The sequence below is a fragment of the Leptonotus elevatus genome, chromosome 13, assembly GCF_054856555.1.
Source record: "Leptonotus elevatus isolate MCC_2025b chromosome 13, RoL_Lele_1.0, whole genome shotgun sequence".
NCBI classification, from domain to species: domain Eukaryota; kingdom Metazoa; phylum Chordata; class Actinopteri; order Syngnathiformes; family Syngnathidae; genus Leptonotus; species Leptonotus elevatus.
The window spans coordinates 14637245-14655707 of NC_141251.1; the positions used below are offsets into that span (position 1 = coordinate 14637245).

At 39.8% G+C, this 18463-nt stretch overlaps 1 protein-coding gene across 2 annotated transcripts in view; it reads left to right on the top strand.

Annotated features, from left to right (window-relative positions):
* Positions 1 to 18144, top strand: part of mcu (mitochondrial calcium uniporter) — a 61722-nt gene extending 43578 nt beyond the window's left edge. For both annotated transcript variants that reach the window (XM_086093391.1, XM_086093392.1), the window contains exons 3-9: positions 3921 to 3984; positions 6724 to 6894; positions 7295 to 7399; positions 7473 to 7633; positions 8956 to 9159; positions 12135 to 12251; positions 14163 to 18144. In XM_086093391.1, the coding sequence (XP_085949517.1) occupies positions 3921 to 3984; positions 6724 to 6894; positions 7295 to 7399; positions 7473 to 7633; positions 8956 to 9159; positions 12135 to 12251; positions 14163 to 14243 (903 nt within the window). In that variant the 3' untranslated portion in view covers positions 14244 to 18144. The remainder of the gene's footprint in view (positions 1 to 3920; positions 3985 to 6723; positions 6895 to 7294; positions 7400 to 7472; positions 7634 to 8955; positions 9160 to 12134; positions 12252 to 14162) is intronic.
* Positions 18145 to 18463: the final 319 nt, after the last annotated feature.

The following is an 18463-nucleotide window of genomic DNA, read 5'->3' on the forward strand; positions in this document are numbered from 1 at the left end:
AGAGTTACCGCTTTCATTTTGACAGCCCTAGTATTACCACTTATTCCAAAATGTTGCAAATGGGAAAATACCTGGAATTGTATGATCATTCAAACCGTATCGTGCATGTGAACGGCTGTTTGTATGTGCCGTGTGGTTGGCAACCATTTCAGGCTGCGTCCTGTCTCTTGCCCAAAGTCACCTGGGAATGTCTCCGTCTCCCTGACGTGACCCTGAATGAGTGCTTGAAAATGGATGAAGTTAAGCTGCGACTCACACGTCTGTCTTTGTTTACTGTTTGCAGTTTGATTTGTGTCAACTAGCTGACTAAAAGCTCCAACCGTGGGGAGGACGTGATTGGCAATCGGACCCTCTGATAGACAGCCGAGACGTCTCGTCAACAACAGCTCGCTGCCTTGCTTTAGCGCGGGGACGGCAGGTAGTCCCATCTCCGGGCATCTGTGATTCTGACGAGAAAAACAAACAAACAAATGCCTGGAATAGGTTCACAAACATGTCCCTGATGCTTTCTCAGAACTGTCAGTGTAAGGGTCATAAATAGAACCTTGCATCGTTGTTATTTTTCAAGAACCGCTTCTCACATTACTACCCTTAGAGATGAACTGGATACCATGAACAATAGTCTGACTAAAATACTCCAAAGGCTTAGTAGCTGTGTTATTGTGTGCCTGATGCGTTCCAGTATGATAAATTGCTCAATTCTGTCTACTCATTGTGGCTTCAGGAGCACAACTTATCTGTTTTGGTGCTACGATCGTGGCGTATTTGACCCACGCACGTGATTTGAAACCGCCTTTGGCATTTTGGTTTCCCGTGTTTTCACTGCCTCATTACCGCCCCGCTCCGCTCTACATGCGTGTGTAAGGGGATGTGACAGCCCATTTATTGCCTTAAAAGGCGTGATTGCTGCTCCGCACAAAACGGCACAAGCTGTGTGATTGGAAACGTGCTGCACATATGGACTCTCCTGCTTTTGCAGCATAAAAAAAAAAAGGGTTTCCCCCAAGCTGCACCCGCCTCCTCCCTTCAGTTTCTGACACAACTGAGGCACATATCTAGGCTGCCTTCTTTGTCACCCTCTGCAGTGTTTTTCTGCAAGTGGTGCTGTAAACACGACTTCATTTACATAGAATGGCTTAAAAGAAAAATCAATGAAATCAATGATGTAATTGATTGTGTGGCTCGGGTTGCAAAATTATGGAAATTCATGGAAATTAACAAGCAAGTATGGGAAATCGAAGGAATTAATCTGAATTAATTAATTGGAATTAGTCTTTAACTAGGAACATAAGTGCAATTTAAAATAGCCACGACACTAATTAGTTAGTTACATTTTGCATGCCTCAGTCTTCTACTTACAAACAACAGCAGCAAACTTTCTGCACTGAAAATTTATTAGAAAGAATACTACATTTGCATTTTTTTAAATGTTCAATTGAACAAGAAAAACACTGTATACAATTAAATTAGCCACAAATTCATCCATCCAATCGATATACAAATTACTCTTAATAGGGTCGCGAGCAAATTGGAGCCTTTCTCAGCTGACACTGGTCAAGAGTCCGGGTATCAGTCACAGGGCACAGTCACAAATGGTATGAACTAGTGCTGTTACTATCGAATATTCTTTAGAATCAATTAATCTATCAATTATTCAATCCATTCATCAACTAATCTGATTCATTTTAATATAGCATTGAAGTGTATATTAATGTTTATTAACCAATAACCAGTGATTAGTGATTATTTCATAATTTATATTCGTATAATGGTAAAAAAAAAAAAGGTGGGATTGATGTTGTACTACGATATCGGTTCGATCATTGTTTTCCGAAGTAAAAACAGGTGCTTGCAAATGTCTTATTTTGATTGAACACTGAAGATAATTAGTCTTTTATGAAAGGACTACAGAAATCAGTGAACAATTACGGTTGATATGGTGAAATCAGGATTTGGACAGTTTTGAATAAAAAAATGGATCCAAACGATTACTCGATTATTATAATTATAATTGATTATTTGTCAATTAAATGATTAGTTTTGACTGCTCTAGTATAAATACCATAGAGCGTGTGTTTCTGCTTTTAAGTAACAATTTATTCATATGTGTTTATTTATACTAACGGAAATTAACAATAAATTGCTTTCATGACTTGCCATCTGCTCTCATCAGAACCCTAGTGCGCACCAAACAAGCAGACCGAGATTGCTCATTGAAGTGGGTGTGTTTGTTGGTTTGGGTTATTTCCGTCTCTATTAGCATGTCTCTGTCTGTGTGTGCAATGGAAGAACTTCTTTGACTCTTTTTCTGCCCTCCGTTATGCGTTTAAGAAATTATTATTATTATAGGGCCAGAAATGAATTTTTTTTAGGTTGATGCCGATTTTGGGCAGAAAAGAAATTACTGATTAATCGGCCGATTACTAAAAAAAATATATATATATAATACATAATGCATTTCAATGGGCATCAATTACAGTACATGCAGAGTTTTGGTATTCGCAGGTCGGTCTGGTCCTATTCTCTGCGGCCAACGATAAATAACCTTCCTTTTCAGTTCCCAGAATGCATTGTGTAGCGCAATGCATTTAATTACAGTAATTTTTTCACTACAGGGCGCACCTGACTATAAAAGCCGCACTAGCTAAATTTGGGGAATACTCGTGTTTGTTACACATATAAGCCGCACCCGACTGTAAGCCGCAGGTGTTTTAATGTTACCGCACCGAGTTCCCTCTACTTTCTTTTCCATAATGAGGGCGCAAATTGTCTCGCTCTCGTTCTCTCTCCTACTGTATTTGGGCTCACTTGTTTTTTTTTGCTCTATCTGAGGCTCTTGCGCTTCCTTTATAGTGCGCCCCCTTGTGATCTGATGGATAAGCCGCACTTTTGCATTCGCCGTAGGGTCAAATGCAAGTGAAAAAAGTAGAGGCCTGTAGTCCAGAAATGACTGTAATGAAGTTATAAATACGTTAATCCTTCTCAGATGTGTGCTTGTGTAGCCAGTAGCTGAATATGTACCATATTTAACACATTTATGGTTGATTTATGTTTTTTTTTATTTTTATCAAACAAACAAACTGTGACTTTAGGCTGTGTGTAAAATAGTGCCATCCAGGTCAGTTCGTTGTGCAATTTACATTGCTAATCTAAGCAAAATTAGGATGTTTTTGTTTATTAATTTTGCGTAATGTTTAAAGGGCTGATTATAGCCCTTCAAACATTGGGCAAAATTAAAAACAATGAAAATAAAAATAACTAAATACAAATAAAATCCAGATTTTTTTATTTTTCTATATATATATATATAAATAAATAAAAAAATGCAATTTTTAAAAATAAATTTTCACAATGTTTGAAGGGCCAATTATAGCCCTTCATACTTTGAGCAAAAAAAACAAACAATTTAATTAAATCCCAGATAACAAAATATATATATATTAATTTTAAAAAAGCTATTTTTTTTTTTACAGGCAATGCTTTTTTTTCAAATCATTGCCTGTAATTTTTTTTTTCATTTTTAAAATAATTTTTCCCAATGTTTGAAGGGCCGATTTATACCCCTTCAAACATTGGGCAAAATAAAAAAATTATAAAAATAAAATCCAGATTTTTTAAAATGTATTTATATATATATAAATATATTTAAAAAATTGCATTTTTTTCATTTTTATAATTTTGCCAATGTTTAAAGGGCTATAATCGGCCGATTAAATCACTTGCAAGTTCACACAATCTGTCCCAACACACCCATTGTCCAGGTAGGTTTTACTCGTGTGCTTTACTGAGCAACTTTTCATTCTTTGCTGAAGATGCCAATGTGAACCAGAAGCATTTGTTGTAACATGCCCCACGTGTCATCTTCTGCTTCGGTTTAGATCAGACAACCAAAATAAGCAGACCCTTTTCTCTCCTTGCAGATTTGGAGGGGCTCCCCTTCATGGCATGGCCAGAGAATGTTGTGTACCCCGGCTTCTTCTGAGGGTAAGTCCTCCCCTCCCCACCCTGCAGTACTCATTTGAGTCTCAGATGTTGTTTATTCCTGAACATATGAGCATAAAGCCCGAGGATCAGCACAAGCTTCCTTTTTACTGGAGGAAATCCCTCACTTTGCCTCTCATCCTGTCTGTAACAAAATTGTGCATTGATTCCCACATTAGAGCCTCACATAGCAGCTAGCTGTCATTATAGAGTAACTCAGGGTAGTAAGGCGGGAACGATTGTCAGGAGGATTGAAAAGTTAGTGGGTGAGATTTTGCTGATTTGATCTTCAAGTCAGCTGTAATAGCTGAGAGATTTTGAGATGGGAGATACCCTCAGTGATGATGGCTGCCCAGGGAACGATAAAGGCAGCAGGCGGAGGTGGCTCCGAGGCGGGTGGGTGGGATTGAAAATGAATTTGTGCACCTGTGTGTATTTGGTGACCATCCAGACTAGCTGGACCCGGCCGTGCCAGATGATGATGTGCTGAATCACTGCAGTGGTCTCGAGGAGCGGCAGCACTGCAGCTTGGATTGTGGAATTACTTTGGATTCGTTGCCCTCTGTCATTAAGACCCACTCGTGAGTTAAGTGGATCATGCAGGGTTCCTGTAGACACGCTCTTATGTAATCTCTATCCAAAGTTGAGATGGCGATCATTTCCAGGTTCTCGTGTATTCTTGTCGTCATGAAAATGTGCTGCCAGATAAATTGTGTGTTCTTTTGGTTGCACCGATTGTCAGTCCAATCACGCAGACATAATGTAGAGGTCTTCAAGCCTGTCCATGGGAATACAAAATATCAATAGTTGGCTTCGATAAATTGACATAACTGCTCGGCGAGGGAAAGGTCAGCGATATTACAATGTATTGACCTTCCAAGCTTGGCAGTGTAAAGAGGGCTTACTTTGATAAAACTGTCCTTTTGCGTGCACTGCTTGATGCTAATTTTTTTTAAACTTTTTTTTTTTAAATTTCCTGCCAGACTTCTTCTTTTCATGGGATGCCATCATGATTCATGCTTTGTTGATTTCAATCAGAATTTGTATACCCTTTTTGATGCAGCGCTTCCATTTTTCCGGGCTTGCGAACTGGCACTGGGCATCTCCAGTCGACCAGGAATAGAACCTGTGCTTAGTTGTTGTGTGGTGGCACTTTATCCCAAAACTGATTTGCCTTTCCGTAAATTTAATTCAGCATTTGCGAATGTCCAGGTCACATATCTTAAAAGTGGTAGTACCTTTCGTATGCAGTCTTAGGTGTAAATAAATAACACAAAATTTAAAAGATATTGGTGATGGTCGCAAGTCGGATTTATCCCAGTTGGCTTTTCCCAGTTCCGACCTGAAAGCGTTCGTGGCGGATAGTGATATATAGTTTATAAAACCCTGCCACAGATTGTCTTTGGCCACAGGTGTTTCTACTTTACTGGCAGGTAAACGAGCTCATAGAAGCAACTGTGGCTAAAGTCAAACGGTTTCAGGTTTTGTTCTCTCTGCACCTGGATTCCCCAACCCTGGTGTTACGTGTTACGTGTTACATCGAATATTTATGAATGAAGAAAGCTATCTAGTTTTATACTCGAGTAAATTGTGTTTTACTAGGGGTGGGTATCTTTGAATGTCTCACGATTCGATTCCGATTTTTGGTTCTGCGATTCGATTCAGAATCGATTTTTGGTTAAGAACGATTTTTGATTCAAAATGATTTGACTGGCAATGATTTATGCTTCAATTTATAGATGTGCAAAGAATCGTCATGATCTACTCCAGTCTGACTCGCTAATGATAATTAGCACGCTACTCGCTGCATTTTTATCACTCAAAAGAACGGCTCCACGCTGCAAAAAAACTACTTTTATTGGAATAACTTGATCGTGACTTTTTCCTTCTACTCTCTAATGTGGCTAACAACTTAACAGTGTATCAGACCGCGTGGAACCACACTGCCCCTAAGTGGCCAAATCGAGTACAACATGAACAGCGCTCCCAATAAAGGCACACACAAACAAAGGCAAGACAGTATAAAATAATCAAATCGATTTTGGGACATTTAAAATCGATTCTGAATAGTACTAAATTCAGAATCGCGATTCTTATGAGAATAGATTTTTGGGCACACCCCTTTGTTTTACTATTCACTGTCTGTGTTTTCAAAGGGGTCGCCATTGTAAAGTGACGTCACATTATAGTCTGTCGGTGAAGTCGGGGTACTTTTTATCCCCCCCGTTACTTGACTTCGCAAGTGGAAAGTTTCCTGATTTGAAGTCGGAAAAGTCAGACTTCTCGCTTTCCTCGAATGCAGCATTATTGACAAACCTGTAGGGTATCGTTAAGATTTTAACAATATATTTAAGTTCTACTCTTAAACGATACAAATTATCAGCTTGGTACTTTTTGTTTATAAAAAACACCAAAAACAAATGCTTACTTTCATTATTACAATTACTGCTTTAAAGAAAAAGTGGGGAAGTCAACCCACAAATGTTCTTTATAAATAAACCAATCACGGCTCACCTCTATTCTAAAGCTTAGTCATGATTGGTCGTTAACTGCACCCCGAGCAACTGTGATTTTCAGTGAACAAGTGGCAAAATGAGATGGATGAAAATGGATGGATTTTACTGCTTAAAGCAACACACAACTAATTCTACTGAAAATGTATTTTCCTGTAGGCAGCGTCAATAGCTTGATTATGACCTTTTATTAATATTTGTTTGTCTTTGTCCCCCCTCCTCCACCCAGAGGTGACAGTGGTGTACCAGAACGGGCTGCCAGTCATCTCGGTCAGTTTGCCGTCCAGGCGAGAACGCTGTCAGTTCACCCTCAAGCCTCTGAGTGATTGCGTGGGAGTTTTCCTGCAACAACTCCAAGCAGAGGACAGAGGCATCGATCGGGTAGCCATCTACTCCACGGGTACTCTCTCTCGCTCGCTCTCTCGCTCTCTTTTACACACACACACACGCAGGCACACTGTATCCACCTCCTCTAGTAGATTACACTTGTACTTGCCCTTTCATGCTTTCAAAGTGTATTTTGATGCCGTTAAGTGTTCCTGCTTCTGCGGCCTGGCAACAGAATTTAATCCTTTCATATGTGCCATGAAGTGAATTTGCACCGCTTGGATGCTTCATTATGCGCGAACAATTGCCGCTCGGAATCTTCTCTCAGTATGGAAGTGCTTCTGCTCTCCCTCTCGTGATAATCGGAGCGAAACGAGCCCGATGGTCAAGAGCTGGAGGGTGTGTGAAGTGGTTAACCAGCAGCTTTCTCATTGCTCCACTTTTCCACCATCTTTTTTTTCCTTCTTCTCCAGATGGAGCCAGGGTCGCTTCCTCTACAGGCATCGACATCCTCTTACTAGATGATTTCAAGCTCCTCATCAACGACACCACCCACCTTGTCCGGCCACCAAGGAGAGGTTCGTATGGCGGTCGTATTCCTGTAACGCAAACAAGAAACTTTTGATGCTGATTTCTTGGTCTTGCCATCAGAGTTGCTGCCCTACGAGGAGACAGAAAGGCTGAACGACGTCAAGTTCTTGGTGCAGCAGCTCTACACCACTTTGCGCATTGAGGAGCACCAACTCAGCAAAGAGCGCGAGCTGATTGGACGACTTGAGGACCTCAGCTCTCAGCTCCGCCCCCTTGAGAAGGTCTGACCTCGTTTGCATGTTAACGCCGGCGTTCGCTTCATTGTCCTTCACATTCAAACTTCATGAGTTTTTTTTCCTAAATTGTATTTATTTATTTATTTGCGCAACTTGGCAAGTTCCCAGGTGTCTGAATAACATAACTTTCTTTAAAATACCTAGTGGATAAAGAACCGTAGAACACTTAATGCTGTCGTTGTTCCACTTTTTTTAGACAGATGCCAGAACACGAAGTAGTCACCGATACCAAGTTACCGATACCACTTGTACTTTTGATTAGGGATGTTCAATACCACTTTTTTTCTGATACCAGTACGGGTACAGTACTCGTACTAATCCAGATACCAAGTACCGATAACATTTACGATAACACGAACACACTTGCACATAAAATTCATTCATCTTACAGAAATACCTTTCTATCCTAATATAGCATTTTCCCTTAAAATTTTATATTCTTCTAAATTCTATTTCCTGTAGCACAGTAGCAAGAGGACAGCTGATACTGGTATCGACCACTTTCACGGGTACCGATACCTTAAAATAAGGCTGGGCTTCGATACTCGCCCATCCCTACTTTTGAGACATAAAATGTTCCCCTCAAAAAATAATGACAGATTATTTTAAAGAAATATCTATCTCTCAATATAGAATCTTTCATGAAGTTAATGGGAGTTTTCTATTCTTCTAATTTCTAGTTCCCGATTGTAAAACAACCACAAGTGTGCGGCCGATACCACCATCATTTGTACCCATACCTTGAAATAAGGGCGGGTATCTATCCCTAGTTCTATTTACTTAAGTTATTTAAAATATTTTTTTATTTTTTTTAACTTAGCACTAATGCTCATACCGCAATGAGCTTAACGTTTACGAGCTAGTTAATGTTGTTTTCTCTTCAGGGTTCATTCAAGGTCATAACGTTCACTAAATAATCACCAGACGTTCGTCAACAGTTTAGACATTTTTGACATTTTGAAAATGTTCTTGTGTTTAGAGAACATTTAGCGAATGTTGTGACCTTGAACGAACCCTGAGGAGAAATCAATATTTGCTATCTTTGCAAACACTCGCCCCTCAGCGGCACACACGAGTACTTGATGAATGAAAAAGCCACCCTCTTCATTGTTATGCCAATCAGGATCTCTGGCGAAGGTGAATAATCACAGAATTGCCGCTAAGTTTAGCTTCCAGTAATAGCGGTTTGGTCGTAAACATTTATAATATGTATTTTGGCGGTTGGCGGGCTCATAAATTAATCCTGACCATGTCGTTATATTCACGAGATCCTCTCTAAATGTTGATCTGTTTGGCACATTGTGCAGGTAAAGGAGGAGCTGAGTAGGAAGGCGGAGCGACGCACGACTTGGGTGCTGTGGGGCGGCATGGCGTACATGGCCACCCAGTTCGGCATCCTGGCCAGACTGACCTGGTGGGAGTACTCCTGGGACATCATGGAGCCTGTCACCTATTTCATCACATACGGCACGGCCATGGCCATTTATGCATATTTTGTGCTCACGCGCCAGGTAAGAAAATTGGCAATTCACACAGACGGGGGGTGGGCCAAATTAGAGCGTACATCCCGGTTTTGAAATGGAAAACGGATTGGGTCTCATCCAGAGGACACAAGGGGTCACAAATGCTTTGATGAGCATGAAAATGATGTGAATCATCTCTGACCTTTGCCGTTACGTGTTCTCACCCCAATTGCATATCTATTCTGGACTGTCTCGGATGAGGGAATATCATTTAGAAGAATGACTTGAATTCCTGTAGTGCGCTTCTCTGCTTCCCCTCGACGAACCCTTAGCTTTTGGTTCACAACTATCGCAGGTCACACTTGTACTCCGCCTTGCTGCACCATTAGCTTGCTTAAGGGTAGTAAGGGTTGCACTAATGCCGACATAACGGGGAAAGTTAGAGACAGACGAGAAATGTAAACATAAATGTTCCTGATTTCATCATAATTTAATCACTGTAGCAACAAAATCTCATTGCACTGTACTGAATATATGGAGAGGAACTTCTACAGTCAAGGACACTAAATTGTTTGGACATAATGCAAATGGAAATAATCTGTGTCAGGGTCACACTAGTCAGGTTTCCATCCAAATGTTTCGAAATTTGTATGCGAATTTTGTAGTGCTGTCAAAGTTAAAGCGTTAATTGATTAATTAATCACAAAAATGTATCGCATTCATCATGAATTATCGCAGATTAATTTTGACCATAGATTAGCGGACGGCTACGTTTAAGGCAGCACAGGTTGTGTTTGAGCAATAAACATAATTTCATGCATTAAAGCATATAGGTGTCAAACTCCGGTCCTCGAGGGTCGGACTCCTGCAGGTTTTGGAGGTTTCCCTCTTCCAACAAAAGCTGATTCCAATCAGCAGGATCGTTATCAGGTTTATACAGAGCTTGCTGATGAGCTGATCATATATCAGCTGTGTTGGAGAACGGAAACATCCAAAACCTCCAGGACCGGAGTTTGACACCTATGCATTAAAGTAAAACATTTAATGAATATTTGCGTATCACATTTAGAATATTTGTTCATGTCAAAATACCGGGGTCATTTTTTTCCATTTTAAATTATGCAAGTAATTAACTGAAAAAGAGGAAGATGAGCGTGTGCAGTGGATCAAAAAATGTTGAAGACGTCCTCATTATATTAAAAGAATTAACACATAACCGGTGCTCTTCAAATTTCTTACTTTATTATCAGCCATTTATTGTGACGTAATATCGGTCTTGTAGTCGCTTATTTGCAAAACCTGTTTCCATCGGCAAAATGCGCATTTTCCTTTTTTCGATACTCTTCAAAAATTACCCCCTCCAAGCGTAAAAAAATTTGGGGGAGAATTTTGGGCCTTTTTTTCCCGCATTTCTGTCGTTTCCATTCAGTTTCTTTTTCGCAATTCTTGAAAATTCTAATAAAAATAGGTGGATGGAAACCCACCTACTGTCACCTTTATTAACTTTACAGGCACGTAACTCATTCACTCCCAGCCATTTTCACTGAAGCAACCCCCTTCGCTCTCAGCTGATTTACTGAATTTACAGAATATTGTTTTCTATTGCTATAAAAACATGGAACCTACCATAAAACAGATTAGAGTCTCTTCTTTCATCAAAAAAAAAAAGAAGTATATTTGTATCTGTTTTCGTTTTGCAGCAATTAGCATTAGAATATAGCTAAGTTTCATCATTATTCGCAAACCTGTTGAAAACGCTGTCAAAAGCCTCATTTCCACCGACTACTCTACTCTGCTCTACTTGGCTTTACACCAAAAAACAGTGCGTCCCCACTGCCACGGCCACCACCCGGGAGCCCCTCTTCACCTTGCTTAATGATGTCATGCTAAAGCGACCGCAGCTAGCGTGCACTGCACACACAGGCAAAAACAATGGAGAGCGCAAACAATGGTTTGTGCCTGTTTATTTCAGCCTGAAGACATCGAATGAATATTGCAGCAACCAAAAGACTGCATTCAATAATGTTAAAAAGGTTTGCACCTCCTCAAAAGTCCAAGCATTAATCTGTTTGGAAGCCATTGTTGTCCTCTCTTCAACGTCAATGGCAGCTGCACATTGATGACGACATGTCTCGAACCAAACATTGGCCTCCAAAATAATTACGTCACGTTTTGGAACTGGGCTACTTTTTTTTAGAACTGCAAAGGAGCAGGTACCAGAAAAAGCGAGTAGAGTAGATGTGTTGGTGGAGATGAGGCTTTTGCAGAGTAGAGTAGAGTAGAGTAGAGTAGAGTAGAGTAGAGTAGAGTAGAGTAGAGTAGAGTAGAGTAGAGTAGAGTAGATACCGGCGGTGGAAACTAGTCTTTGTACTCTGCTGCCACCTGGTGGCCGTTTTTGTAATAACCACCATTGCTTTAAGCGACCTCTTCAGGTCAGAGCCTGCATCAAAGCCTTCTGAATGCTCTAGCATAAAAAAAAAGAAACATAAAGTGAAGGACAAAGTGTTAAAAAATGTATTTATACGTTTTGGGGTTTGAATGAGTTAAGAAACATGAAATCACTTCATAAAGGCATTTAAACTTGACTTTACCAACCATCATGAAGGCCTAATCCTCTGCAGGTACAACATTCTTAGTCACAGTGGACAAAATGTTCATTTCGCTGATGAAATGAAATTCGACATTTTTCTTGTGAGGCTCAGTAATAACTGCTGGTCCCAAATTTCCTCCAAAATGTGAGCCCATTGATACTTTCCGGTTAAGTAGAGGACAAGTTAAAAAGACAGCATTTGCAGTATTACAAACTCGGCTGAGCGTCTTTCTAACGTCCTCCCCAAATTATATACGTTTTGTCCCAATTGAAAGGCTGATACTGTGACAACGTTGCCCTTTACTCCGCATTCATAATTCACCTCTACCCAAGCTATTTCAATAAGCTTAATCTGATCTGTCAGGCAGCGCATCACAAAGAACGTCTGATAAATTGGTGCTTAGGAAATGCGCTGTCTCTTTGTCACCTGCAGGAGTACCTGTATCCCGACGCCAGAGACCGACAGTATCTGCTCTTCCTCCACAAGGGGGTGAAAAGGACACGCTTTGACATTGAGAAGTACAACAAGCTCAAAGAGGATATCTCTGAGGTACAATTGGTTGTCACAATGTTTTTATGCTTGTATTTACAATACATAGAGTGGATAGAAAAAGTCTACACACCCGTCTTCAAAGCTAAAGCCCAAGATAAATGATTTCACAACTTTTCCCACTGTTATTAAAACCTAAAAACTGTACAACTGAGGGGAAAAAAACCTATGTATAGGTTTGATATTAATACTTGTTAAAAATGACACAGAGAAGTTCATAGTAAAGTTGATGAAAAGTCAAACATAAAAAGAATTAGACTTTGTTGACAAGTTTAGATGATTTAATCCAAAAACTAACTGGTTAGCTTTGCTGTTTAGCCAGGGGTGGCCGTACTTTTTCTTCTAAGGGCCACGGACAGAAAAAATAGAAGCAAGCAAGGGCCATAATGTTAATTGTTATATATATTGTATAGTTAAAAATAAACTCAATAATTTCACTGATGTGATTAGTTGAATACAAGGAAATCAGAGATGATAACCAACTTCTTCTTCTCTTCTCCTTTGTTGCCACCCAGTGTAGAAAGCAAGTCATGTAATAAAAACATGTCAAATATTCATTTTAGTCAATGCCATAAATAAATAAAGGATGGCCTTAGTTTGGAAACCCCACAACTTTATTTATATATTTGATTTAAACCAGGGGTGTCAAACTCATATTAGCTCAGGGGCTACATGGAGGAAAATGTATTACCAAATGGGCCGGACCGGTAAAATCATTGTATATAATTTTTTAAATAAAATTGCCGTCGATTATACGCAGATTTTCGCTATTTGCGGGCCAGTCCTAAAAGGACATTAATCCTTTTCATATGTGTAGTTGAATGTGTCTTTTATTCAGCGCGTTTGTGTTTCATTTATGTTGGTCCGTTTTTTTTTAAACAAACTAACTTTAAATTGCATGTAAAATAACGACTTCCAGAGCAATTTTGTGTACAAGTTGCATTGCTCATCTGAGGATTGCTTGTGAAATTCCGAAATTATATGCTCTTCTTTTTTTTATTTTACAAAATAATTTTGCGGGCCGGATTAAACCCCTTTGTGGGCCTGATCCGGCCCGCGAGCCGTATGTTTGACACAACTGATTTAAACCATGCAAACCTCGTTGCCGCTGCTCCCTACGAGAGTCTGAATCGAGAATCGTTTTGGAATAAGACGTTTTGGTGTTCGGGATTTTATGCTGCCAATTCAGATAGCAATCATACAGGAGTGAGCTCAGCCGATATCCATCACATTTTTTAATATTAGTGCTGTTCACTAATGATAATTTTATAATCGATAAATCTGTCTATTATTTTTTTGTTTATTAATTTTTTATTAATTGGAAAAAAACATTCTGTCCAAATTTCCATCCGTTTATTATACAACAATAGGGGATTATTTCAAATTGACATATCGTATCTTATTAATTAATGATTCAGTTACTGGTTTGGTCTGTCACGTCGTGTGCTATTAAGGAAACTGCGAAAGGTCGCTACACTGCACACAGCCTGGTGTCTCGTTGGCTGCAGGCCAAAGTACGAGCCGCCGGTGATTGTTGTGATCGGCAATGGATCAATGGACCGTAGCTTGTTAAGTAAGATGTGATTAAAAATATCCGGAAAAGCCTACTAGAACATATGACCTTTGTTTGCGGTTAATCAGAAGCGATTTATTTAAATGATGGCAGGTGGGTGCCGAGTCCCATTTAACATGACTTTGAATCTGATTGGACAGCTACAGCCACAATTGAAAGAGGATGTGGTGTGTACGTTTTCCGTTTGTTTTTAATTCCCCTTGTTACATTGCTGGCAGAAACACATTTTATTTTTATTTTTTGTCACATCTTTTTATGTCACAAAACCTGGCAATTGAACAGGGGTATGTAGACTAAATGTATTTTGCTTTTGTCTGACTTGTTATGTTGTCCTCTAGGTGGAGTTGGATCTGAAACGTCTTAGGGACCCGCTCCAGCTCCAGCTCCCGGTTCAACAGCTCAATGGTGGTAAAGATTGATGGGAAGAGTAATGCCTCCCTCTTCCCTTTTCTACCCTTAGCCAAGCCCACACGTCCCCCATCCCTGCCTTATATGAAACCTGCCCTCCTCTCCATCGCTCCTGCATCCCCCTCTTCAAGTTGGGAGTACCCCCCCCCCCCTCCCCCACATTTTTTTCTCCCCTTTTTACTTCCCTGACTAAACCAACTGTTTGGAATTGCAACTGAAAATCACAAGAGGGAATCATGGTGAGCTGAAAAAAAAACTCAGTGATGGTGGAATGAAACTTGCTACTTGGCTACTTTGCTTAGCCTCTGAATGGACAGCCTGCGGTGAACCTGAGGGGCAAGGAAATACCACAACCTGACCCTCCAGCACGGAGGAAGTTATTTCTGTGTACTACTTGTGTATGTGTGTGTCACATGCAGGCAGAACCAACATGGCCATTCAGTGAGTTGATACAACAGTACACACACACCGGGGGCCAGGTTCTGGGGAGTATCTCTATCCCACACATGAAACAAGTTTACAAGCAAGGCTCAAAGAGACGCTGATTTCCTGTGGCTGATCTCTGCTGCCTCTTCACACTCTGGCCACGCCTCCTCCAGGTTGACGGACCGCCATCCTTCCTCAATGTGACCTTTGATAGGAGTCCGTCTAAAAAACCCGTTTCCTCTTCTCGGTCAGCCCAGCCTGCGCAAGTATGAGAGTACTACCGACAACAACATCACTGTGTGTTCTTTTATTCCCCAAAAAAAAAATATTTTGGCACTTTTTATTTTGAAAGCCATAGTATATTTGTTATGAAATGAATATGAAATAAATCTATATGTATACAATCAAATAAACTGAATGACCAGATGCTAGTTGTTTCCCAGTGGGGGGAGGAGCTCGTTTATCATCACATTCATCATGTTGTCATACAGAACAAAAAGCATTAAACACATGATTTCTTTAACTCGAATGTTTCACTAGAACAAGCCCGATTTGGCTGTCAGACTCCTGTCAACACTCCAAATGGGAATTTCTACGGAAGCCAATGTGGAGTAAACATTTTTGACTCGCAAATACGTTTGAATATATTTAAATAGACTTGATCGCATTTGCAAGTTCGGATGTACTTCTAGGCTAAATGCTAAAAAGTTAGCATGATTTCCCATAATGGCAGGGGGTATTTTTTTTTTTGTATTTGGCCTATATTATACCAATATATTATATATATATAAAAATACATTTTTATGATTTATATTTATTGTGCTTGATTTCCGTTCATCACTTTTCCCATAAGGCAATGGCTGAAGTTAATACCCCGTGGCATTATGGAGGGGTAAAAAAAAAAAAGCTAAATTTTTAGCATTTAGCCTTCAAGTATGCTACGTTCGAACGTAAGTATATTTAAACCTACTCAATAATATTTAAATACGTTCCAACGTATTTGCCGTTCAAAAATATTTACTAGGTCACGTTGGCAGTTTCATGCTTCCGTAGATTTCGCTTTAAGATGTGCACGTTTTCGAGCAAAATGTCATCACATCCCCCCCAATGTGGGTTCAACGCGTGAATTTCCGCTCATTGTGAGCGAGCGTTCTCTCCCCACTGTCGCTGTTCCACCTCCCTGCTCCCTCCATGACACGGCAGGGTAGACTGCATGCTGTGGTATGCCCTCAGTAGAAGTTTGTGAATGTCTAGACGCGCCATAGTCATTTTCTACTCCAGTGGAAACTTCTTTGTCTCATAGAGTTAGTTGTGTATAAGGCACTCTGTCATCCTTTGATTGGTTAAATCTTTTGTGTTTTTGAGTGAGGATTGGTGGCCCTCTCTCGCTCTGACTGTTTTGTCAATGCCTCCAAAAATACAAAGGAGTATTAGGACCATGCAGAAAATAAATAATAGATATCATGCGAATATGAGGAAAAAGGTTTGCGAGCAACCAACATTTTATTCGAATACATTCGTGAAAATGTAATTTATGATAATATTGATAACGAATGCATTATCAACCAGAATTGTTAGTATTGAGTAAATCTTCACTAATATTAAATAATGATTACATGGAAGGTCTCAAGAGACTGCTGATCTCAGTTCCATTTATGTGGAAATGTTCACATTTCCTTAACTGTAAAATTGCTTTACAACTTTTTTGGTACATTTTTCTCATATTATTTTTCTTTCTTTTTTTCTTTCTTTTTCTCTGTGACCGCAATACTCCTTTGTACAGAAAGGTCTAAACTCATTTTTCGCCCCTCTGTGAACAAACATCGTGTGTGTGAGCGAGAGCCGACAGTTGACTTAATCCTATGAGCAGATCTTGTTATTTAACTCCAAATCTGCTCCTAAAATGCATGTTTACATCAATTAAAAGTTACCCATGCAGATAGGATTGGTCTAATCTGTTTATTGTGTGTGTGCACATGCGCATTATCTTTAAGGGATTAGGTGCCTTTTGGAATGATTAAGGATTTTAACAGTGTTGACAAGGAATCATCAATTAGGTCAAACTTGATGGCTAACTATTGGAGTGTTGTAAAGGCGAAGTCAATTCCAAAATTTTCTTTACAACAATATGTCCTATGCAAGTCTGAATGCAGCATTCTGATTAATATTGTTTGTGGAATATAAACTGAGAAGCAAAATCAGAGGGCGGCCATTTTGTCACTTGCTGTCGACTGAGAATGACATCACACTTGCTCAGGCTAAAGTAACAACCAATCATGGCTCACCTATTTTCTGAGTTCGGTCATGTAACGTTTGCAAGCTTAGCCGTGATTGGTTGAGCCCCGTGCAAGTGGCAAAATGGCCGCCGCCCCCTGATATGGATAAAAACAAATGGATTTTGCTGTTCAATTCATGTTCCACAAGCGTATTATTACTCATAATACCGTGTTTAGACGAATGGGGCTGCATACAACATTTTGGGGTTGACTTCCTCTTGAAGTGAGAAGATGCGTTGAGTGAACCATGAGATTAGCACTGATGTGAATCCTTTGCCACCATTGCAGCTTGTCAATAGTGATAAATCCCTTCCAGCCTCATCCCATTCATATCTGTCGCTGGTTTACAATAATTTTCCTGTTGCACACACAGTGAAGTTGTTCCCTTGTTGGAGGTGATCTTTGTCCTCACTGTGCTCATTAGCTTTGGTTTGTTTGTTTGTTTAATCTCACCGTCCATTTACTTATCCCGGGCCCTCATGTGTTTTGAAAATCTGAATACATCAACTATAGAGACCTTTATATAAAGAGGGTGTTGCATGAATGTATGTTTACATGGGAAATTATGTAAAAGAAAAAAAAAAGATGTACACAAAAGACAAAAAATGGAAAAGCTAATTTCAGAACGTTGTTAGTAGAGATTCCTAGCAGTGGACCGGCCTGCGTGTTTAGAATTAGTTCTGCCGAACTTGATCCTCGCCGATCAGCCGCTCGCCATCCCACCTCAAGCACATCCATTTTCTTTACTGCATTGCATTTATCCTCCCAGAATGACAAAAGTCCAAAATCCTCAGCGCACCAGTAAAGAGGCTCTTTGACTGCTGACCACACTTCCTAACGTGATTCTAAAGGAAAATGTCAGGTGCCACGTGGTAGCTTTTGGAGGGGAACACCTCCGAACACATACCGCTCTTGTCGTCCTCATCCCCTTTTTTGTTGTCCAAATTACTCTTCTGTCTTGAATGCGTGTTTTTTAAATTCTGCTGTGCACTTAAGAGTGAAGCATATACGAGTGAAATGACCTTGTACTCCATTCTGACCTCTTTTTTTTTTTTAATTATTATTATTTCTTTCTGGACGTTATGTTTCTGTTAACATGATGCTGTAATATTGGCCCAAAAAAAAGTGTAAAATCCTGTATCATTTATGAAATATGTATAAAAGAGAAATGTAATTCAATTATCAATAAAATCCTTATCCAGGTTTTGGAGCTTGTGGTCCGCTGGCTCTTTTGTTTTATTTTTGTCTGCATGTTTACAAGACCTTGACTATCTTCTCAGGCTCTTCCTTTGCACATCCTGTCAGATAGATGTGACAGGAACTTTGCACTTATGCACCAGGAATGGATTCTTAAAACAGTAAAAACAACAAATCTTATTTTGTTGAGAGTGAAACAAAAGCAACACTTCCTCAAATAGTGTAGTGTGACATATAACAGCAGTTGGAGGGGAAAATATATCTTTTTGTAAAAGACAGACATATTGTTACGGGTCAGGCTGTCATGAGTTAAGTTGTACCAGTCATTGCTT